General features: G+C 41.9%; 1 protein-coding gene and 1 long non-coding RNA gene across 6 annotated transcripts in view; one reads left to right on the forward strand and one right to left on the reverse strand.

The window, feature by feature from the left end:
• Positions 1 to 25172, forward strand: part of LOC146081204 (uncharacterized) — a 211431-nt gene that overhangs the window by 17400 nt on the left and 168859 nt on the right. The gene's annotated exons all lie outside the window — the stretch shown is intronic.
• On the reverse strand, positions 39 to 23412 carry BMI1 (BMI1 proto-oncogene, polycomb ring finger). Its single transcript, XM_083186459.1, has 17 exons — positions 23111 to 23412; positions 14415 to 14526; positions 14265 to 14328; positions 14124 to 14158; positions 13931 to 13991; positions 13788 to 13844; positions 13627 to 13686; positions 12414 to 12469; positions 4201 to 4334; positions 3881 to 3977; positions 3615 to 3670; positions 3482 to 3532; positions 3079 to 3187; positions 2948 to 2993; positions 2157 to 2255; positions 1885 to 1965; positions 39 to 1793 (listed from the first exon to the last, which is right to left on the reverse strand). The coding sequence occupies exons 1-17, from the start codon at positions 23247 to 23249 to the stop codon at positions 1464 to 1466; spliced, it is 1587 nt and encodes a 528-aa protein (XP_083042585.1). The 5' UTR covers positions 23250 to 23412; the 3' UTR covers positions 39 to 1463.

Raw genomic sequence — 25172 nt, forward strand, 5'->3', positions numbered from 1 at the left:
GGAAGCGGTTGGGGTGTGTGTGTGGGGGGGGGGGGGTGTTGGGGCTCTCAAGATTCATGGCATCTTCTAAAGTTTAGCAAGGACAGCTTATTCAACGGTCTGTGGTGTTTTGAGAGAGCAACCACACCGCAGTAGATCAGTCTAGTGTCTGGATAAAATAACCCGGTTCTGCCCCCTCCCCCCATCACCACACACACACACAATAAAACACAACACAGCAATCTATAGACGGTGTTAGAATATAAAAAAAAGTTGCAGTACCATTTATTGCATGGCTGTATGACAGGTGTGAAAGGGTCCAAAAGAAACCATACTCCTCTTGATGCTATGGCCTGTGCTATTTGAAGCTGGGCAGCACTTTTTTTTTTTTTGGGGGGGGGGGGGGGGGTCAGTAGATGAGTGAAAATCATTTGATTACAGGAAACACAAAAATCTTCATTATAATATTTATAAATATATCATACAATACTGTCTCTGTCTTCCTGTTATGTCATATACCAATATGGCATTTTACAACCAGCATAATGCCAAATGATTCTTACAAAAGCGAATCACTTAAACAAGTCAGTAAAATAAACGGTGATACCCGCTTTTAGACAAAAGATTGTAAAATAAAAAATATAGATATATATTGAAACTTTAATTTTGATCGATTCTGTGCAGCAACGTGTGAACTAGCTTTGTTGCCAAATGGGTGAAGGGAAGAAAATATTACCATAAAACAAAAGTAAAAAAAAAAAAAAAAAAGCGAAAGCAATAAATCACTATTCACAGTGAATGGCTACATAGAGAAGTCTATGTATTTTCCTTTCAGTTGAATGATAAAGCACTTGGATTTGAGAAGATGACAGGGCACTCTCTTACAGTCCACAAAACAGCATTTTGACAAGAAATATTGTGGTGAAGCAGTTTGTCTGGAGATAAAGCTATATCCAAGGTCACCCCCAATCCAAAGGCAATGGTTAGACTGTTTTCACCGGTCATTATAACACCTCCAAAAGAAAAAAAAAATGTTTTCCTTAATCCAGAGTATATAAAAAGTTTCCCAACACTTAAACTTCAATCCAGAACAGTCCATCAAATCTCAAAGCAGGAAAAATAACCCATAGGTCCAGAAGCAACATACTGTATATCCAATAAAGGTCTACTCCTTTGAGAAATCGCTTTCCACATTGTGCGTCTGGCTGAATTTATATCCACGTTTTATATCCATTTGATTTATATTCCAATATATCCAGCATGTCCCTATTACTAGGCTCCGTCATTTCCAACGATTATGAATAAGATACAATTGATGCTCCTTCTTGACTTCACCAAACTATCCAAGTAGCACGTTCACCCTGCCATGGCCATGTAGAGTTTTCACTACAAATTAAGCAATTTGGACAAAGTTACAATTATCAGCATCTACAAAGCTTGCAATGGCAAAAATCTAGAAAATAGGGGTTGCTCCAGATGCCTTTTCACCCAGATGATGTAGCAGATGATCCATTTAGTGACATCTTCCTTACTCTGTTGGTGAAAGGGTTCTGGTGGTTGCTGTTGGAAGTGGAGCTTGTCCCATTCATGGTAGTGGAAATATGAGGGAACTGCGGGTGTGGGGACTGCACAGGGGTGTTAGGGCTTGGCATACAGGAGGAAGTGGAAGGCCCTCCCGCTGGGCTTCCTGCTTTATCGCTGCCAGAGTCACTTTCCAAGTCCCCACTCATGTTATTCATTCTGCCGGCAGGATGGCTGATCTTCATCCTCTTGCAAGTGGGTCTCACCCGGTACTTCAATGGAAGTGGCCCGTTCTGTGGGGGGGTGTAACATACATACACAAATCAGATTTGTCAATGACATTTCCACAACCCACACAAACAACCTCTACTATCAGATGCTTACCCTTCTCCACGTGTAGATGTAAGCAATGTCCATTAAAGTGTAATAGTCTTTTAGCGGTTCCTCCTCATACATGACATCGATCTAGGGTACAGACACAATTGCTTACACCTTTAAAGAGACAGCAATGCAATATACACAGTAACCAACTCAACGGTCCAGTATCACAGTGGAAACATAACATTAAACATCAGCTATTCCCAGACCAGCAAGACATGGAGCAAAGCATTGGATGAGGCAGAGGATCTCTTGGTACTGTAGCAATGGCACATTACCTGGAAGTTACTAGGTATATCCATTTTGCTTCTTAGAAACTTGCGTAGATGCATCACGGTCATAGCAGCGGGGCATCGCAGGTACCTCTTATCATTAGCCTGAAAATGCAGGTAGGTGTGAGAACACACCAATCACCCCACCCTTGCCTACATGCTAGCTATGGCGTTATCACACCTGTGCACAAATACTATACAATACTTCTTGTTCGCTGTATATGTTTTATTTAAAAGATCATCACAAACCAAGAGGCTCAAGGAGGTGCAACGTATATGGCAGGAAGCCTACCATTTTCTAGATGACAGGATCGGCATAAAGCGTCTAATTACAGTGTGTGGCGGAGAGAAAGATGTTCAATAGATGACTGTATGTTGCTGAACCCGCAGGGCCCCAGGAGGTGCTACAGGCTGTCAAGCAAGAGTTACTGCAACCAACAGAAAAGTCATCTGCAGCCAGGTTACTACGGGTTAACACGCCGGGGAGAAAGGGCCATTGTTTGAAGAAAGAAAGGTTTATGTGGAAATTTGTAATTTACAGTGGTTAGAAAAGCACTGTTGTAGGATGCGAAATACAAGTGGGGCATCACTATAGACGTACTCAGAGATAATCGGGAGCACAAGGGTAGGACGTCACGTCTGCGTGATTAACGGTTACCGAACTCCCTTGCTTATTGAAACATCATTTGACATTACTGTTTTCCAGTTAGGAACCGATCACAGCCCCCCATGAGGCTCAGTTTCACTGAGATAATTATCTGACTCAAGCCTCGAAATGAATTGGAGTAGAAAGTTACCTCTTCCTTTGATTTCTCCTTCTCTCGGTTTCCTTTACGATCCACCCTAAAGAATAAACCCAGCAGACTATATTTATTCCTGAACTTGAGTAATAAGAAGCAATGGGGGCCCACAAACAAACAAAACTTGCCTGGTCTGCTCAAAGAACTCAATGGATAAACTGATAATCTCATCATCTGTAATTATCCTCTTGTCCTCATCTGCAACCTCTCCCCTGTCTTCATTAGAGCCATTTGACGCTAAATGTACAGGGAGAAAAAGCATCAGTAGTGGCCAGACACCTGAGCAGCACAGTGGAAATGGAGTATAGTTCTAGATAAATCCAACAGGCACACACGGATTAAACACACAACATGCAATCTAATACAGAATCAGAATTCTCAAAAAACATGCAAATATTAATGAGATTAGAACGCAGATGAAATGGACACATCAGGATAAAGAAAAGTAGACAAGAAAGCACCAGTCACAAAGAGGCAACCATGGTATAGAATCATGTAAATAACCCAGACACTATATTTAGAATGTTTTACCATCTGCAGAAGGATGATCTGCATAAAAGTCTCGTCTTCGTTTCATTTCATCTGCAAAACACACACGCAGATTTAGCATTGGCTACCTCACTGATCTATGTGACACCAAACAATCGACCAGATAACTACATACTTTTAAAAAGGCCAGGCACCAGCTTGTACACAATATCTTGAAGGGTTTTGTCTGCCCTGTAAGTGATCAGAAAAAGGGAAAACCAGACTGAGTAACCTTATGGAGGACATCGGAACAGGACTATTTCTGAACGCTTCACAAGAACCTGGACAGTAACAATAATATTCTTAACCTTCACGGTTCAATATTGGGGGGAACAGTATAAGCTTGAGAGGCCAGCACCTTCTCCAAACATCAAGGGCAAGTTTTATGACAGTCTGACATACCTTATATTCAGCAGGGGTCTCGTTTTGTGCACTTGGACATCACAGATAGGGCAGTATTTGCTGGTCTCCAAATAGCGAACAATACAGGTTTTACAGACTATGGACAATGAAAGCAAGAGAGGTCGTTACCGAAACACGTAGTGGGAGAGAGAGGGAGGGGGAAATCAGGATTTAAAGGGGTTGGCTGAACATAATAGATGAACCAAGAACACGATAGACCGGAGCACACTTATACAACAATAATGGCCTGAGGCACTATTTAAAGCGAACATGGAATTCTAGATGGCAGAGTATACGACATAAAGAAGCTGACTACTTACAGGAATGGAGACACTCAATGATAGTCGTAGCATCTATGAAGTATCCACCACAGAGCACACACATGAGGTGGGGGTTTAGCTCGGTAATTTTAATCCTAGTTGTGCGATGCATGGCTGCTGTACAATGGGGCTCCCTGGAAGAAATACAGTTGATAATTAACAGATGACAACTTTGTAGCGATGCACATGGACAGTGGTTGTCTGGATGATGTGTACAAATAAACAAGGAAGAGAAACTACTGACACACCCGATGCATTAGAGGCTGTCACCAAGTCTGACATACTCATCATCAAATGTGCATATAGATATACAATCCATTGGGCTATTACCGGGTCTTATATCATTACAGTTTGTGAAAGGTAACAGAACACGTTGGCGATTTAGAAATAACTGTTCATAAATAAATATATATTCCACAGCAATAAATGGATGTTGCACAACCAGCCATTTCTGCCAAGAACGTCAAAGCAAGTGGGGATAGCAGTCTCATATCACATAGCAACTCCGTGTGATGGCGAGTGGAAATCCACAGCTCCTGAAGAGCACCCGACACTTCATTACGGACATGTCCTAAAACGGGCAGCTGGGGCTTACCTGTTACTTTATACAGGGGGCCCACAAGGTAGAATATAATTCCACATTATATAATATTGCTATACTACTAAATAAATTAGGATAATTAACAGGAGACCCCCAATTCAATGGTGGGGTAAAATAAGCAGTGATCGGGAGCTGCCAGCCAGGGAGACAGACTATTTTATTGATAAAAAGAAGCACATTGCCTTGTGCTGGTGCCCAGGCTGCAATCCTTCCGTTACTATAGCAACCTGCACTTACACTTGGCATCCTGCCACCGCCTGGAGATGGGGAAGAGACCCAGCAGTGGAGTCACACGAGGTGCTGGGGGAAAGTCACCTGGGGGTACTGAAGGGGCAGGGGGGGCGGAGTTGTATACTTTAACCCTTTCTCTTCTACCCACTTTCGATAGAGGGCAAACCAAATAACCTGAAGCACCCAGTCAAGTCAAAATGCACCTACAATGAGCCAGATAAATAATCTCTCTGGGTACATGGCGAAGGCAAAGGGGCAAGCAAGGGAAAGATCCACGTGTGCAATCAAGTCACATGGAGCACTGGATCCCATAGGTGAGCAGTGACATACAGCCAAGTAGATGAGTATCCGTAATTATAATCATAAACTCACATGAGATATTCGAGAGCCACCGCGTCCTTCTACCACAGTCGAGAGGAAGCAGGTACATGCAGAACAGGAATGGAACATGGCAAGAGGAGAACAGTAATAAGAGGAAGAGCAGTGATCCGATTGGGGGTTACCCCTGCTAGGAATACACGGGGGGATCCAGTAAACTAATGCAGTGAAGCGCTGTGGAGTGCAGGAGGCGGAGGAGGTGAGCACTAGAGAGCAGGAGAAGGAAAGAACTGGACAGGAGGAAAAGGGAGAACTGAGAGGCGCCCAGTGCAGTCCAGGGAAGAGACAAAGAGCTGAGAGGGAGGGAAGGAAGGAGAGAAACCACACCAAGAGCTAGGGTCACACAGAAGCCTCCACCCTCCCGATACACAAGGCTAAAGTAACATAGGGCGACCCGGCCAGGCAATAGTTCTTTCATTCATTCCGTTTTGATTAGTTAAAATGTGCACGTTGCTCATTTTCTTTATTGCAATAAAAAAGAGCATCCATAAGAAACTCCCTACCTCACCAAACACTATATAAATATTAGTGTATAATAAAGCATAATGGACTACAATTCCAATGAGGATACCCCCCCCCCCCCCTCAGGACCCAAGGTCGGGGATGGACCTGCGTGGAACGCAGATTTGCGCAACAGACTATTGGATGGCCATGGAAAACACTCATGAATCAAAGTTTACGCAAAGAATGGAAAAGGTTAGGAAAAAGCGCAATAAAAGGGGAACTCTTCTAATGTGTCATATGGGAAAAGCCGGGACAAAAATATAGTAAGAAAATAAACTAAAGGGAGTCCTAGCAAGATAGCAGGTTCCCCGAATTCTGTAAGGTGAGCAGGTAGTTTGACTTAGCGCAGTATTTTATAGTCTCTCTGTACTGTGAGCAGCACAATATCAGCATATGGGCAATGCACAGTCCCACAAGTCAGTGACAACTTTATGCCAAGACTATGCTAAGGCTGCGTTGGCAAACACAACCCGGGAAATTAACATTTAAGTTATGTTTCCAATTCACGGGTGGGCATATTACATTTCTATAGCTAAATCCGTACACATCTGGTTTCCATCATTCAAATGTCAAAGAGAGACACGAAACATTGCCCCGAATATTAAGTCTTCTGTCTCATGTATATACACATCCTGGACAACTAATACTTGGATTTACCATCGGAAATTGCCCATTTACTGGGACCTTGGCAGGATTTGGCCAGAAGTGGCATTTGCACCCACACAGATAACTGCAATCATACAGTCTGTTATTGTACCCAACTATGACAAACAAATCTTAAGGAATGCCAGGAAAAGTGTAGAGGTAATGGCAAGGTATTCACCAAGTGTCATTACCGCAGGATTAATGGGACAATTCAGGCATCCCATTATATGATCATACATGCTACCAACCGACCACTTCAAATAATGAACTTCTCCCATCTAGAACACAGCTACCAATTAAATCACTGCTGCTACTTTAATCACTTTTTAGATATTCCATAGGTCCAAGAATACACCATAGCTATGTCGGCAGATTAGAAAAGCTTGCTACCAGCGGTAAAATAAAAAAATATTGATCAATACGATAAAGTTTAATTCAAAGGTGATCTAAACAATCCAAATGTATCACATGTAAGGCTGGTCCCAATCAATATTATAAATGTAGCTCACCAAACATGTTAAGACAATATAAAGGGGAATAGGTCAGCCAATGTTACCAAAGTGTTACCAGTTACCAAAACAAACCAAAAAGAAACACATTCTACAAAAATAAAAACACTGAAGCATAGAAACCTGCTAAAGTGCAACTGTAGCAATGCTTGTTACAGGCCTGTCAATGTGAGATGATCAAGTCAACTACCACAGGAAAAACAGAATAATGGCTTCACTACGTAGAAGGGTTAATGTGCAAGGAGATTTGTACAACCATGAAATATATCATTGACACAAACAGTTATTGCCAGAGTTCCTGCTATATAGACATGGCACGGCTAGTTTATTGAGCAATATACCAGTGCTTCCAGGCTGCACACTAAGAGATAAGAAAGAATTACATTTAATAATCTGCAAAAGCTGAAACACTGCATACATTCCGAATGTATATTTTTTACTGGGAAAATGCTCAGCCCACAGAGAGAGCTGAATGGAGTGTGAGTTTATGCTGAGCAGCACTCATTCCAGTCAGATTATGTTTCAACCCCCGACAAATACAAGTGTGCTACCTCCAGCATATGCTTAGTGATCACATTTAGAAACTGAATGATGAGCTGGAACGGGAGATTCCACGACTTCTCTTGTCAATTATTGTTCTCCAGCTCATCCCTTTTGTGGCTCATTATGTAAAGTAAAGTATCAGAACGGCATCCAACCTTATTTGCGCTCTGGGGTTGTTTAATCAAAGCTGCTTCATTTTCACAGACGTTGAATACTGGGTCCAGGCGTTAAATGCATCTAAGCATTAATATCTGGCGTAGCGTTAACAACCTGGGGGAGGCTAGCTAGCTGGCAATTGTGATTTACTGTAACCAGCCCAGCACCCCAAGCAGCAGGGCTGAGCCAGCCAATAATACACAGTACAAAGGATGGTGTGCACCAAGTGACAACTGTACACACTAGAATATACAACCACAAGTCAGCCAAGTGCATGCATCAATTGTACCAGCTAGGAAATATTCTATACGCACTATTATATAATCTATGGTCGCTATAATTTATCCCAGCCAGATGGCACAATGAGTCCCCACTGGCATTACCAGACCTGTTTCTGGCTCTAATAGTCCAGTAAACCATGCTGCAGCCATACACAGAGGGGGAAGGGGGTGACATGGAGAAGTGGGGTGAAGGTGGGAGAGGTTTACAAGGAACAGGGGCAGTTGTGGTGGTGGTCTGGGGGGGAGGCTGGTGACATGAAGCACTTGGGGCGGGGGCTAAAACGGAATGGATGGGGAGGGGGCATGCATAAATATAAAGCTTGGGAGGGATAGCACCAGGACTCAGATTGGGCAGCACATGAGCAATCAGGAGATGGCACCTCCGCTCTTGCGTGCACCTACCAATGCCAGTCTCTGCCCGCCCCCCCCCCCCCAACTACCTGTACACCCCCTTTGCCAAATTCCAGCATTCACACCCCACCCCCTTCACTCCCCCTCCTCTTTATTTACGTCCACCAGACAAACAGCCACCAGGTTCCAACCCCCACCGGGGAGGGCGCCCAGGCCCACAGTGTACGTACCGTGAGCGGCTGATCCTGCTGCTGGGGGGTCCGGGGGACAATGCGGCGGTGTCCGGGGGGCGCTCAGCGGATGAGCAGCAGCAGCCCAGGGGCGGCCATCTTGAGCTGATCTGCAGACGCTGTCAGTGCAGGGACTGCGTGCATCTCCCCCCACCCCTCTTACTCCAGCCAGCCAGGGGTGGGAGATCCCCCCGCACCGCCTCCTTCCTCCGCTCTCTCTCTCTCTCTCTCTCTCCCCGCACCGAGCCGCTGCTGCTCCCGCCTCTTCTCGCTGGATCCGGGCTGCGTTACACCATCCCTCAGCGCTTTGTCCTAGCTCTGATCTGCCGCTGCTCCTCTGCCCGGGCCGTGCACGGAGATCCGCTCTGCCTCTCCTCTCTCCGGGCTGCTCGTGCACTCCGCTCGCTGCAGCCGCACACTGGAAACTGACACCGTCCCCAAAATGGCTCAGAGTCCGCCCGCCCCGCGCCGTCACGTGGCCTCATTCCTTAAGGGCGGCCTGGGAATTAGTGTACACACTGCACTCACACTGCACACTCAGGGGGAGTGCAGCCGGCGCTCACTCTGCAGCCACATTCGCCTTACACAGTTGTGTCACTCTGTATGTGTGTGAGTGTGTGTGTATATATATGTATGTATATATATATATGTATATATAATTTATTTAGTTTCTTATAAAGCGCAGCATATTCCGTTGCGCCTTAATATATATAATATACACACAACCATAAATATATATACACATATACATATATATTTATGTGTCTTTGTGTGTGTGTGTGTGTGTATACATATATATTTGTGTATTTGTGTGTATGTATATATTTATATATATGTACACACACGCACATACATACATACATACATACATACATACATACATACATACACGCACATGCATCGAAATGATTCCCACGTAATAGTTGCATGCCCAATACTGTATATACACATGTAGGTGTACAGAGTGAAGGCTACATGTAATCCCCGCACAGTGATGATCTTAATCCCTGGGGATAGCGTTAGAACCAGATGAGGGGTTCCTATAACTGTCAGTATACAGAGAAGGAGATCATTGGAAGATGATTGTGAGCTCCTGGGGTGCAGAGTATCCCCCATGACTTGTGCAGATAACCCTGACTCCAGTGGCAGGCACAGCACAGAGCACAGCATAGGGCACAGTTCTGCTTATTCCAGTTTCAGCCACATAAACAAATAGCTGTACCGAGGGCAGTTACAGGGATATAATCATAGAGGGGAAATACCCTATATGTTAGAACTTACAAGCGGCAACAATTCAGTTACTAGTAGATAATGAAATAAGCAGGGTGCCTAATGAGTGTGCGGTAATAATTACGGTATAGCATACATGCTGTGAACACTGCGCTGTACCCATAGAGGATGGGGCTGTATTGTACAGGGACAGCTACAGATATTACCTAGAACTTACGGCATTTATCAGGTAGAAGCTACACAACTATGCCCCTATATAACACGGGAATCCTGGTGTGAAAGGCGTACGTGGATTGCAGCAGTGTGCTTACGATGTAACAACGTTATGGGTTTCTCTAAGGAAACTGCGATATCACCCCCACGCGTGTCTCCTGTGCAGTAAATGTCATTTATCCTACACAATGATATTACCCTTAGGAAGAGACGTGTTTATAACGAATGAATCGGCGGAGATGCATACAGGTTATATGAATGGACCTACAGAACTGATCACACAGGAATATAAATGTATCTCACTCCGGGGGGCAAAGCAAGTAATAACTCGTAGATGGAACGATAACAGAGGACCGATCGATTAATGTGTAAATCTGTATATAGCCTCAAAAGAGGCTGATCCATCCATACGTGGAGCGTAAACACACACACACACACACACACACACACACCTAATAAATATATATAAATATATATATATACATACATAGCACATGGTGCTCTAATCCTCCAAGGATCACCGCTGTTACTAGGGATACAGCGCTATAGGCAGTGGATTGTCGCTTTATACAGTATATATAGTATGTATAAGCGCTGCCTTTATTTAGTTATGCATATTAATACACCAGGAGCGCGGTTTCACATTGCAATGCATAGAAAGCTGCTGCAGTCCGGGAAATAATGATTAATATGCTTTTCATCAAAGGGGGGCCAAAACTTTATGAAGAACGTAGGAATTCGTTAAAATAATATAGTGTGTGTATGGGGGCGAAGGGGTTATGTGGGGCGTACCCACTCTGGTCAATTAAAAAAAATAATTGGGCAGCTATATTTTACAACAGATACATACTGATTTAATGGTATAGGATGAACATTAATAATGCTGTCACACTTTATGTGCAATGTGCACGTTATATCAATGTACTTCTAACAGTGGTGCAGCAGTTAATGATATGTGCAGCTGGTTATCCGATTGCAGGAAATTCTTCTACTGGATCCCAGATCCCTTTCTCCTATATATGTAACCACGTGTGCTGGGATCTCACGCCCCTGGTGCATGGGGTGGGCGCAGGGAGGCCCCGGGCTGGTGGTCTGTGACCCGATGGAGAAGGCGCCGCCCGGTCCGGGCAAAGGGCGGGGGAGCTGCAGGAATGTGTGTCCAGGTGGGTGGGGGCGGCCGGGTACAGTGTGGTTCATACAGTAGACCCGGACTTATATACAGAAGATGCCCTCAACAAATTCCTCTTGCGACAATTGCACCAACACCACTTTTTTATATTACACTGCTCTTACAATGTTACTTAAAATGTATATATTATTTGCACCTCTATTTTGAAAATCTAGTATCATTCTTACCAGCCTGATACAGGGAATAGACAGAGCAGTACCCATCAGAATATTTATCAACTTGTGTCGATACCAGTTTCTTATTTATGGAATAGATTATGTTCACCACATTGTTCCCGGACCTTAATCCTATAGAATACACCACAATAACTTGCTTTAATGAGTACTATTTCTGGGAACCTTAATAGAAATGATTTTTAAGATGTTTCCCCTTTTTTTCCCCAATGTGCATCCAGCCTTTTATTTATTTTTACAAAGAATAATCACTAGAACTGGCTAAATTGGAAAGTGAATTCGATTTCAAATGATGTACAATTTGGACTCTTCACCGATATAAGATATCAGGTTCAGTGAATCTTCTTGTGGTGTTGTTCACATTGTAAGAATGTGTTTTGTGTGTGTAGGAAGGATTAAACATAAAAATGTCCAAACATATACACAAAACTCTGTATTTGCATTGAGTTAAGGATGAGAGCCAGAGAGTCCAACGCATAATCCACAAGCTTCCAGTCGAACCCATTTCTTTTGCAGAAAGAGAAAATTCCTCAGGCATCTGAAAAGTTAAACTGACACCACAAAAGTCTTTTCGTAGCTGATTTATATGGCACCATTCACATAATAATAAAGACTAGGTAAAAGACATTTTAAATAAACCACACAATCTGGTTTCATAATATTTATTTAGCAGAGACAAATGACATACAATATCAGGGCACCATAAATCTGTATGGGGATAAATGATGTCTTTGAGGGGAGTAAGGGAGGGCGCCGTCTTAAATATTCTCCACTATTTTCTGAAGCCAGATTTATTAATAGCAAATTACTGTCCTCAATACAAATGAAAAGTCGGGAATAACGAACAAGTGCTTTATACAGCAACTTCCTTCTTTCACGAACTTCTACTGTGATGACGTAGAATGTTAAAAATAAACATTTGCTCTAAACAACGGTTTCATCATTTCTTCTGATGGCGACAAGAGGGTCCAAAATTCACATCTGGGAAGCTCTATCCAAACTCTTGGCTGCATCTTTAAGCTTCCCTACTAAATCCTGTAGAAGAAACAAATTAAATTGTACAGAAATACATAAGCGATCGGTGATACGTTACAACGTCATAGAGATAAGAAGTCTGATCCCACTTTACAATTACTAAGGATTTATTTTACATACAAGTACCCGTCCAATTAAATGATCTTTTTGTCTTTGTAAATAGAGGTTTCATCCGCTGTATCATTGTGGGAAAAGCATCAGATCCTACCAAATATTATAGCCTCAGGGTAGAACACTGCATTGGAGCAGTTGAAACAGGCTTTTGGGCCTCTGCTGCCGTTCTGCACACTTTGTTCATGATGGAACTTTAATACTGTAAAAATCTACTCTCTTTGCTAATTATCACGAGTTCTGGTCCTGCATTCCTCTCTAACGGGGTGAATGAGAAAAAATGTATCTATAATATGTATGATTTTCACTACAAATATCTTATTTGTAAGGAAAGCAGGAGGCACTATTCCGTGGCTGGACACTATTTCAATTAGCTTTGCAATGTTTACACAATAGCCGTAAACAAATGAAGAAACACTGGTTTTACCATTGTAATAATATAAAACTTTACAATTAATAAACAAATAAATAAATAAAGCGAACTGTTAAAAATGATGCAGCCCAGCGACGTTTTTCACCACTGGCAAAATGACACTTAAAAGTCATAAGTCAACATTTATTGAAGCTGACAACTTCTTGCCCTGTACATTTCTTAGAATGAAAGCCCCTTATTATTAATCCCTAGATCATCTCCCTTGTCAGTGTGAAATATTTGAAGGTGGTATTTATCAAAGCTTTGCAGAAGACAAACTTGTGCAAGATAATGTGAGATCCAATGAGCTCCCAATTTTTATTTTTGAAACAGTCCGTCAAATGTAAACTAGAAGCTGATTGGTTAGTGCTTTATTTCTCACAATTGTATCTTTTGCCACACTTCGATACATATCTCCCTGAAGACATAAAAACAGACATCACACTGGTAACATAAAATAGGCAACAATTAGCAGCCCACCTAGAATCATATAGAAAACATTGATGTGACTAATGATGTTCACATAAGTTCCTACACAGAGTGCCATTACACCTTTATTAGGAAATAAATGATAATTGTCAAACGTCACCATTAAAATAAATACATCCAAACACAAGTGCTAATTACAATATACCTGTAATTGTTCTATTGAGCAATTAAAACTAAGATCTTGGTCCTGACTGGGATCCGTGTTCTAGGAAACAAGCAAGAAAAGAAACAAAACTATATTTTACTACACATTTTGCAAAATATTTTTTTTCTGTTCTCACGAAGACTTATCTGGCTTTTATTTACCTCTAAATTTAATTTGACAAAGTAGGAAGGTCGGTAGGTTTTATGCAGCTGATTGGTCTGAAGAGTAAAGCAGAAAGTCTCAGCTGAGTTATTGATCATCCAGGGGAACACAAAATACTGCAAGAACAGTACAAGTCAATCACCTTTATTTCATATGCCAGCCGCCAGGAAACATCTAACACGTGTGGAGGGCACCTGCCTATGCTGACAACAGTAAGATACCAAACAATACAGTTTACAGATGTGTCATAACCCTTCCCAATAAGCTGCTTTACACTATCATATTATTAGTATTATATAAGAGATCTGTTTCTGTGCTGGAAACGTCAGACTCACTTTTCTAGCAGCGTTTCCAAAGACTCTTTGTGTTTCTAGGAATAGAGCAGAGACTGACAATTAACACAATAAATAGGGAAACCACAGACAAAGCTGCACAAGATTGGCAATCCAGACAAAAGCAGCAAATACTGTATGGACCTGGTATTCTGTCCAGAAATATTCAGTCCTTTCCTCGTCGAATTTACAGTCTTCCAAGAAAGTGCTGTAGGAAAAACGAGCATTGATGAGATCACTAACAGCAGAATGGACAGCTTGCTTCCATAGACCAAGCACAGTACAGGGGTGTACCTGAGAGCCGCTCTGTCTGCATTGTGCTTCACAGCTTCTAGTATGCACGTCGTGGCTGCAGCCTGACACTCTTTTATTTGGGCTGGGGCAAGGTGCTGAAGCTCTTTATCATCTAGAGCAACGAAACACAATGACAGCACATTTCACAATACAGAAACAATGGCTTTAAAAACACATCCGCATTTTCTCAACTTCACTGACCAACTAATAATTAATTCGGGACTGGCAGCCACACTCAGTATGCAGCTGAACTGAAGGGGTCACACGCCAGACGTTACACCCCGAATAAGAAGTTCTGCTTTCCCTTTGCAGCCTGTTCAACCAGTTATTAATATCATGATCGAACTTGATCAGACTCGGAAAGGGGATTCCTTTGCAGATCGACTATGAAGGGTTAATTTGTTAATTCCTCTGCAATTAAACAGCTACGCTCTGTGGTTGACGTATTGATTTATGCATAGCAAATAAAATAATGATGCTAGGCTCCACGCCTATCTTAAACAATGGAAACCAGGAACTCGCAGGCAGAGCGTTATTTTTTACAGCAATCTCATTTCATTCCTAAAAGAAACAGTGCCAGCTCTCGCATCAATATTCCGCCCAATCGCATTACAGTATCGCACTAGGGATGGGAAGATGCTGGCAAATGAATAGTGTACATGGGGGACAGCGCTAATGAGCGACTATTTACAGCCAAACATATACAGTAGGAGGGGGGTATTGTAGGTCTGCTACAGAGTTCCTACACAGGAGAAATGCAGTGCACACGTCCGCCCACTAGTAGTAAGAGCTACTTCTCCAGGGGGGACTCGCTGCGTTAATTATTATTAATCAAAAAAATATTATGAAAATAATTAGCACCCTGCTACCAATAATCATTCAACACAAACGTGTGACTAGTGACACTGAATATAAGAATTACAGCACCCATAGTAGAATAATATACATACATACATACACACACACACACACACACACACACATACATACATACATACACACACACACACACACACACACACACACACACACACACACACACACACAGGTGAACGACGTGATGTATTTTACCCTGGTGAAGATTATTGAAACAAACCGTTTTGGAAAGTGATACATAAACGGATACTTTCTGTGGGTTACTGCATGGGATAGATACCAAACCCAACAAATATATCTGTCCTTGCCCAACTGGATGCTTCAGTCTGGCAGATTGGAAGTGAAGCCAATATAAAGTACTTCAATTGTGACACACCATACCCAATATCCAAATCAGTATTAACCCGATTACTATAGACCGTCATAAATACGTCAATGAGCCAGTGTTGCAGACAATCCATTTAATTTCGCTTAATGTCAATTGTTCATACAAAACAGAGGAACGCATTCGGCCCGGCGATGAGCCCATACATAATATTATAATTATTATTATTATTGATTTTCCTTGCACTCAGCTGCAACAACATAAACATGATATATATGTAGAAATTATATAAAAGCAACAAGCACACCTCATAAGGTAAAATATCTAACACTTGGGTTACGCTAATGTCAGATACAAAACCAGTATAAAGGGTCACGGATACCTTATTATATCCTCGTGTTAAACATCCAATAAGAATTCAGAATTCCACTGCAACTGTATAAACTGCCTTGTATTTTAAATTATTTCTTACAACGGTAAGTAGTGATCGATATAATACTGTATATACAGGTTTCGGGGCCCATTCCCTTTATCTGAAACATGAACGCTGTCCAATATTTGTATTTAGGATATCATAGGGCTACATTGTGACAGTGCCAAGAGACCAGGAGCTAGGTACTGATAAAGGAAGGCAAATGGTTACATTTGCAACATTTTCCTATACAATGTTGCAAATGTAACTTATTTCCAGCAACACTCAAAACAAACAAAACCAGAAGAAACTATAAAGAATCAAGTGAACAGCAGTAGGAGAGACAGGGCCAAGGAGTAACCGCTCCCTCCCCTGCCAAAGCAGAGGGGCTGCCAAGCGATCCAGCAGCACTCAGACTGAAAAGCTGGCTAGAGGTCAAACGCAGGGGTAACAGTAGCTGTACCCCAAATTCGGCTCAGCACAAGGCTGCTCTCCCAGCAGAGGGAACAAAGTGATACATTGTACACTTGTGAGTGTGATCTGTCCAAAAATACATACAGAAAACAGGAAAGCCTCTGTGTGACCTATAACATAACAACACACCCGACTGTAATACGTATCTCAGACCAAATATCCAGCCCAAACAGTAATGTGCTACACCCTACTGAACGTAAACGGCGGAAAACGAACATTGTAGATCCAGCAATCTGTGCTCAGCATTAATCTGGAAGTGTGGAAGCTCACATATTCACTTGTGAACGTTTCACCTCGCTTGTATTATATATGTATTCAATGGAGTTATAACTGTGTGCAAAAGTGATCTGGAATTCAGCATACTGACTATAACCAAGTAGTATATTATATGCCAGGAAGATCAGAAGTTACAATGCAAGCTGGCCAAATACTAGCTCCTGATCTGAGCTACTGAATTGGGCATTTAAGTCTGTTTGTCTACCATAGGACTCCTAACATTACAATTAACTAAAGCAATGGCGGGAGGGTTGCCCCTGGTTCCCTCTGTAATATAAAGAATAAATAATCTGTGGATACTTTAGATAGATACAGTACTCTTGTAATGCGATCTACTTTGCATGCGTCACCATGACAGGATATACTGTATACGTCACTCCCATACATCCACACGTCATAAGGAACACGTAGGGAATATAAAGACAACGCTGGAATCCGTGCTAAAATACCCTGTCTATCAAATGCCTGTAATGGAAATTGTTTGATTATTTTTTTTTTGTGTGTGCCATTCTTTTTTTTGATTTTCAATAGTGTGTGCTCTTCTTAAATAATTCACAAAGCAGTTTTATCAACAGTGAGACTTGTGTCATGACAAATCTAAATGCATATCTTATATTTATAAAACTAGAGGTAAGTAACCATGCATACATAATTCACCTAAAAGTGTCTGGAAGTTTTACCTATTCATGTAACTTGTGAGTACAACTCTCATGTACCAACAGATAATATTCTGTTGCAGCTGTAAGACATTCTAATCACTCTATGGCTATCTACACAACACAAATATATCTATAATAATAGACTATATAAACACTTAATAAATATTTATTAAATCCAGGTCACATAATTAGCATATCTATGGTTTAACACACACATACAATTAGCAACAATTCTTGCCCAAAACCCCTAATACAGTCAGCAACCGATTTAAAATTGGTTCTAATTTTAAACTGGGTACAAGCCTTAAGATTTATCTGTCCAATCTATCTGGTGGGAGTAAAAATCTATGGGAGCATGAGAATTGAACATTTGTCCCCAAACACTGGAAAACAGACAACGGTTGTACAGCCAAATGGATTAAATCCATTTGATTTAACACATTAATACAAACAATTGTTTTTGTCTATTTTTCAGCATTGGGGAGCAAATAATTGAATGCAACTTTCTTCCACACATTACCAGACAGATTGGCCAGGTAAATCTGTAGGTGTGTACCCAGCTTTACACTAATGTGTTGGAAGTTAACAGCAAACAACACAGAGCTACCATATTGAGAAACTATCAATTAATGTAAATAATATTCTTAGTAGCATTCATACATAGCACAATTTCAGCTCACACATTCAGCTCCTTTAGCAATTGATAGATTGGTCTGTCCAATCTGTCTGGTAGAAACAAAAATCTGGTCATGTATGGGAGCATATGACAATCAACAGTTTGCTCCCAAGTGTTGGATTTTTTTCCCCCCAGAAACTTTTGTTAAATATAATGGATCTAACCAATTTGAATTATCATTGTCTGTTTTCCAGTGTTTGCCATCAAATGTTCTATTCTCTTATGCTTCCATACTGTACATGCCAGACCTTTGTTCCCAACAGACAGATAGGATTCATTTTTAGATGTGTACTCAGCTTCAGCCCTTTCAGTAAATACTCAGATCTCCAGTTGCATTAATCATAGCAATGTTTAGTTCTTTAATTCTTGGGGGTATTTATCAAGGCCCAGTGAGAGAGAGAGAAAATTGTGAGATAAAGTACAAGCCAATGCTTTACATTTTACAGGTTGTGTTTAAAAAATGACAATTAGGAGCTGCTTGGTGGGTAATATATTGCTCACATTTTTATCTCTTTTTCAATGGTTACCTTCTTGCATGTCTTGTATATTATTTGCATGTTTCTATTAGGATCCCTTTGGCATAAAGCAATGCTTAAGCGTGTTTGGGATTTTCTGTCTATGTAATGACTGCAGTCAGTTGTAGTCACCATATTAGAGTTCCATACTATTAATAATACAGTGAGTAGACCCCCAATTGTAGTTATTGTGTGTGCAAAACCACCTATTCTACAAATCATTGTCTCCTCTGTTTTTATATATCATAGCAATTACAGTTACTTAATTCAGTAAACATTTGAGGAGCCTATTTAGTAGTAGGTCAAAAATGATGTAGAAATTAGTTTCTGCATAATTTAATAACATAGAAACAGAATTTGACGGCAGATAAGAACCATTTGGCCCATCTAGTCTGCCCCTTTTTTATCCTTCAGGTAATCTCAGCCCATTTTAATCCTTATTTCTTTGCAAGGATATGTAACCACTATCTCAGTGGTTCCCAAACTTTTTTGAATCACGGCACCCTAGAACATCAAAATATTTTCAAGGCACCTCTAGGCCAAATGCTTATCATCGAGAAATTCAGAAAAAAAATATTAAATGAAGTGCATTGTGTTTATATGTCACAGTTATCTGGTGAGGGACAGAATTTGCTTCTGTTTGTCCACATATGTTATGATTGGCAGCCACCAGCACTGGTTTTGCCTGGTACATTGACCATAAATAATAATATGAATTGATCTTGGTCCACCAACCCAAGGCAAACAGTTTGGGAACCACTGCACTATGTACTAACAGCCTAAAGCAAAATATTTAACAGATATATATTCTACAAAAGGCCAGAGCAGCAGATTGCAGTCCCCATTATTATTAATGGGGACTACCATCTGACCTCTATGTTTGGCCCTGGTGGTTTACACAAAACCCCTTTACACCTCTTACATTTTCTCTCCTGAATCGGGCACTGTGTGCATGTAATTACAGAATTAGCAAGCCTTTAGAAGTTTATGATTTATTTCTGTTGCCTGTTTATATACACAGCTATTTTTTTTTCAAAATGTATGATATACCATTTTATTTCTTTTGTCTGTAAATTGTGAAGCAATTTGAATATTTGTATGTCCAATTGGAGTTAAATATCTCAACAAAACTGATATTTTTTATTAAAACCACTTGGTATTTTATGCTTGCCATATGAAATGGACAATCTCTCATTTATAAATAACATATTGGTGTGTAAGGAGGATTAGCCAACAAAAATACTATAATACGGAATTACGGTTTCAAAATACCCTGGATAGCACCAGAGAAATAACCTATTATTTATTTGCATGCACAATGTTGATTCCGTCTGAGGAGCTCTTTACAAATGTGAAAGAATCCTCCAATATGCAGAGGATGTAAGTTGTAGGAACAGTGGGTATCGCTGCCACTGTGCCTGGGAGTAAACTAGTACATAGTGGGGAGATTTTTATTCAAAATGCAAATATACACCATGATACTTTGCTGCAAATATTAATACATAGGCCCATTATTAAGCTTGAAGAAGTGATAAAGTGAACGGAGATACTGTATCAGCCTATAAGTTCTTAACTGTCAAGTAACAGGCTGGGTTTGAAAAATGACAGTTATGAGCTACCTGGCTGGAACTTTATCATTCTCTTAAGGTGCGTACACACGTACAGATTTTTCTGTCTGATCTATCTGGTGGGAACAAAAACCTGGAAATGAATGGGAGCAAATGACAATCAAAAATTTCCACCCAAATGCAGGAAAACAGAAAAAAATATATGCTTTGAGAAATTGGTTATATCAGAATGATTTAAACAATTTGTCTGACTGATCACTGTCTGTTTTCAAGCGTTTGGGAACAATTTTTTGATTGTCATTTCGTCCCATACATTTCCAGGTTTTTGTTCCAACCAGATAGATCAGACAGAATAATCTGTACGTGTGTACGCACCTTAAGATCCTCTATTTCAATTTATTCCCGTTAACACCCCACCCCCACCCCATTCCTAGCCATTTTTGGAATTGTAGTAGTAATTTTAATTAATTATCTATTAATTCTTGTAAGCAGTCACTCTAGCTTTGGCAACAATAATAAACACATAATCACCAAATACACTCAGTACCGCAATTCCAGGAATCTGTATTAATGATGATCAGAGTAAATAATCCTAGTAAATTGTCCTCATATTGCTAACAGCCACCCCCCCCCCCATTATATTCTAGAGTAAGCAGGGCCCATTAACCTGTGTGTGTTTGTACATGTCTAGCCTTTATTACTGTTATTGAGTTTGTTCCTAATTGTCATATGCTGGTGAGTTGTACACAAATGAACATTGAGACTGCCAGTTCTAGTTATTACAAAATAATTTCAAAATAAACACTACAGGCCCCTTAGCAATCCCAGCACACTGCCAGTTCCCCCAGCAATATAAACAGACAGACCCCACACCAATTACCAGTAACAAAACACCATTCCCTCCAGAAATCCTAGCAAACAGCTGCCCCCACAACCCAGTAATCCCCCAAAAAAGGCCAGTGCCCCCAGTTATTTTAGCAAACAGCCAATCAACCCCCAGCAATCCAAGAAAACCACCATTCAACACACAGTGATCCTTGCAAACACAGTGGTTCCCAAACTGTGCCTCGGGACACTTGCAGGGGTGCCTCGGGTTGGTCGTCCAGGATTTATTTATGATCAATTATTTCTGGACAAAACCAGTGCTGGTGGCTGCCAATCATAAAATGTGTACAATCAGACCCAAATCCTGCCCTTTACCACATAACTGAACCTAAGAAGCACACATAAACACAATCTACTCAATTTGATATATATTTTTTGGGGCCTAGGGGTGCCATGGAAAAATTCTGATACTCTAGGGTGCCGTGATTAGAAAAAGATTGGGAACCCATGAGCTAGCCATTGTGGAGCAATTTTAGGTATGGGCAGCTAACCAAGGGCCCCCCAATTCTAGGGGCATGCGGGCTGTGGCAGATTGGGTTGTGGGCCTCTGCCTCCTTAGCTTCTTGGTCATGAATGCTGTAAAGAGCAGATTTTGGCATGCAGCATCCATGGAATACGTAACTAGCCTCCCAACCTGCAGCTGAACAGAAAATTGCTGTCAACATGCTGATTGGTGGGTTGCAGTAGCTATGCTGACAGCCATTCACTGTATGGAAGCATGTGGAGAGATGGCATGGGACCACAGGAGTGGAGTGCTATGATTTTTTTATTTACATTTTTTCCGTAAATGGGTATGGAGGGGCCCCAAATGCATTGCTTTGCCTGGGACCTACAATGCTGTTAAGACGGCCCTTAGCCCCTGCCCCCTGAAGCCTAAAAGTAGCTAGTCCTCAACAAAAATCCTAGCAAACAGCCAGTTCCACCCTTCCCATTCCAAGCATCAGCCTCCTATTAATCCTAGCAAATAGCCGGCTCCTCCCTCCTATTATAACAGCCAGTCCCCTAAAGTTCCAGTAACCAAAGCAAACACTCCTCCAAAAACCAGTAATTATGGTATGATTTATTACCTGTTATTTATATAGTGCATACATATTCCCAAGAGCTTTACAGAGAATATATGTCCATTCAATCAGTCCCTACTCCAATGGATTTTACAATATATATTCCCCACCACATGTACATGCACACACAGACATTCAAGGGTTAATTTTGATGTGAGCCAATCAGTATATTTTTGGATTGTGGGAGGAAACCAGAGTACCCGGAGGAGACCCACAGAAGCACATGGAGAATATAGAAACTCCACATAGTTAGGGTCAGGGTGGGAATAGTAATAATACATAGTATTTGATTTAGTAAAAGTCCCCAATCTGGGAACAAAACAGCATTAAACATATATACAATGGAGGCGAGAAGGCCCCCCTCACAAGGTTGCAACTGGTACAAATACAATTAGTGATGTATTCTCACTGGCACCCACAGAGTAATCTATAGGGGAATGGTTAATCTATAGGGGCAATAGGTACTCTATAGGGGGGGGGGGGGGTTGACAGTAATCTATAGGTACTCTATAGGGGGAATGGCTGAGTAATGTATAGGGGCAATCGGTACTCTATAGGGGCAATATGTAATCCACGGGATCATTATTAGTAAGAAGCCAATGACTTTGCTACAGTAGTTACGTGTTCTGCTTCTGCATAAATGATGCCGGGGGCTGCAGTGCCCAGTCTCTGTGCAGTGTTTGCAGCGGGTATGTGGCCCGGGGGTGCACAGTGCCCCCCAACCTGGCGCACCAGCAGCCTGGGGCCCCCACACTCTCCTAGCAGTAACTAGGCCGGGCTGCCTGTGTGACGGCGCCGGGTGTACGGACGGTTACCAGCAGCAGGGATCACGCTGCCAGGTGTGGGCCTATGCCCAGTGCCCACCACAGCCTGTGCCGGGGATAATGCGCCGCTCCCGGGTGCACAAAGGCAGCAGCAGAAAGGGCCTGCCATCTCCCTGCCCCCACTCCCCGCCTCCCCCTCCCTTACCTAAGGCGGATCCTGCGGCCGGGCCCGGGCTCAGGCTCTGGAAGGCCGCCCGGAGGAGAGCGCTAAAGGCTTTGGGGGTAAAGCGGGCCGGGTCCGCTAAGCGGTGCAAACCCCTCTGCAAGTCCTCCGACAGCTCCATTGTGAGCGGCGACCTTCCACCCCCAGCACGTGACCGCACCAGCTGACAGCGCTGTCCTGTGGGTGTGCACTGCGCTCTGCATGTGCTGCTTTGTGCCCTGTGCTCTGCCTGAGCTTGCTACGTGCACTGCGCTCTGCAAGTGCCTCCTAGTATGCAGTGTGTGTGCTGCTCTGCAAGTGTAGCCGCAGCGTGCTCTGCGTGTGCTGCCTAAAATGCACTGTGTGCTGCTCTACAAGTTTAAGGGCAGCACTGCAGCGTGCTCTGCATGCACACTGTGCTCTGCACAGTCCTACAGCAGCTTTGCACAGACCCCACACTCCGTGCACTAAAGCAGCTATGTAGGTCTGCTGCTTACTGGGGGTAAAAAACAGTAGACCCACATAGTTGCTGGAAGCTGCTGTAGGATCATAGTGGCCATTTTTGTGTCTCTCTATGCTCCGACCTAAGCAGGCAGCCTCTGTGTTCTGTATGCATCAGCCTCCCCCCCCCCCCCCCCCCCCCCCCAGCAAAGGACTGGCAGCAAAGTAACGCATCTGTCTGCAGAAATGTCCCTATTTTATCTATGTCTCATTTGTATCTGACCACTAGATCTGCATGATAGTTGCGTACTTGGTGGGGTTTAGAAGTCGGCCTGCTACGATCGTCATTATATAATGACTATACAGTAGGTCTCCAACAATAAATTGTCTCTGGAATCCTTACAAGGGAACTGTGCCCTCCGGGGAAGCCCTGTGGGGACATGTAATAAAATATCTGTTATTTGGGACAAATGTGATTGGTTTAATACATTTACGAAATTCACAGCAGGATTTTGTGTTTTTGCTGTGTATGTAAGTATTGGGGATCATATATTGTTATATTTTCAGTTTATTAACAAAGGGTCTTGGCGTTATGGTCAAAGTTTAGATGTATAGAAGGATCATTACTTTGCAGACCTTGGCAAAATATCACAATGCTCCTGTACTACGCCACTGGCACATATCATCCACACAACAAGACTCTGGGGATGGAACATCATGTCATTGTTATAGCTGTTGTATACTGTTTCTGTATATAAGGGAAAAGCCTTACTGCTTATCTGTCATAAGACTCACAAAATGAAGCAACAACCTATGGAGATACTTTATCTACAACTTCTTAAAAATATCTACCATAATATATATGTCATCATTTTATATTTTGTGAACTGCTGTAAGCACTATTAATGTAAGAAGTAAGTTCTGATGTCATTGGCACTTATTATTAAAGAATCCTGATGTCATTCTGTCATAAGGAAATTAGTTATTAATGGACTTCCTTTCAAGCTGATTCATATTCCTGTAAACTGTTTAATCAAATATCATATGGTCCATGTAATTTACAGCAGGGAGTGCATTGTCCTGTATATCTGTTATGTAGGTTTATGAACAGTAAAACAGAACATTTAGTAAAATCCAGAGATAGATGAAATTGACAGATTGATAGAGCTGATTGGTTCGTTCTTTATTTCTCAAAAATTCATAATTCGAGCTTTGATAAATAACGCTGAGGTGAAAAGATGAATACTGTCACTCTGCACACCTCCTGTATTGCTGCCTGGGTTACCTTAAACGGGGTTCCCAACACCCATGAATTATTGGTAAATAGTTTGTGGTATTTAAGGACCCTTGGCGCACTAGATGTTACTCACAATAACATTTATTTAAATGACAATGAATAATAAAAGTAAACACTAAAACACAAAATGCAGGGTAAAATGGCAAAGTAATAATCAGCAGGATAATCCCTTACCCAGCAGAGGTGATGGAGCCTAGGATGGTAAGATGCAGGTAAAAAACACCCTGCAAAGCTCCAAAGGATTGCACTCGGCAGGGTCCTAGTGGATGCAACCATCGCCTCTGCTGGGTAAGGGATTATCCTGCTGATGATTACTTTGCCATTTTA

This window comes from Crinia signifera, chromosome 5 (assembly GCF_055691185.1).
Source record: "Crinia signifera chromosome 5, ASM5569118v1, whole genome shotgun sequence".
In the NCBI taxonomy this organism is placed as follows: domain Eukaryota; kingdom Metazoa; phylum Chordata; class Amphibia; order Anura; family Myobatrachidae; genus Crinia; species Crinia signifera.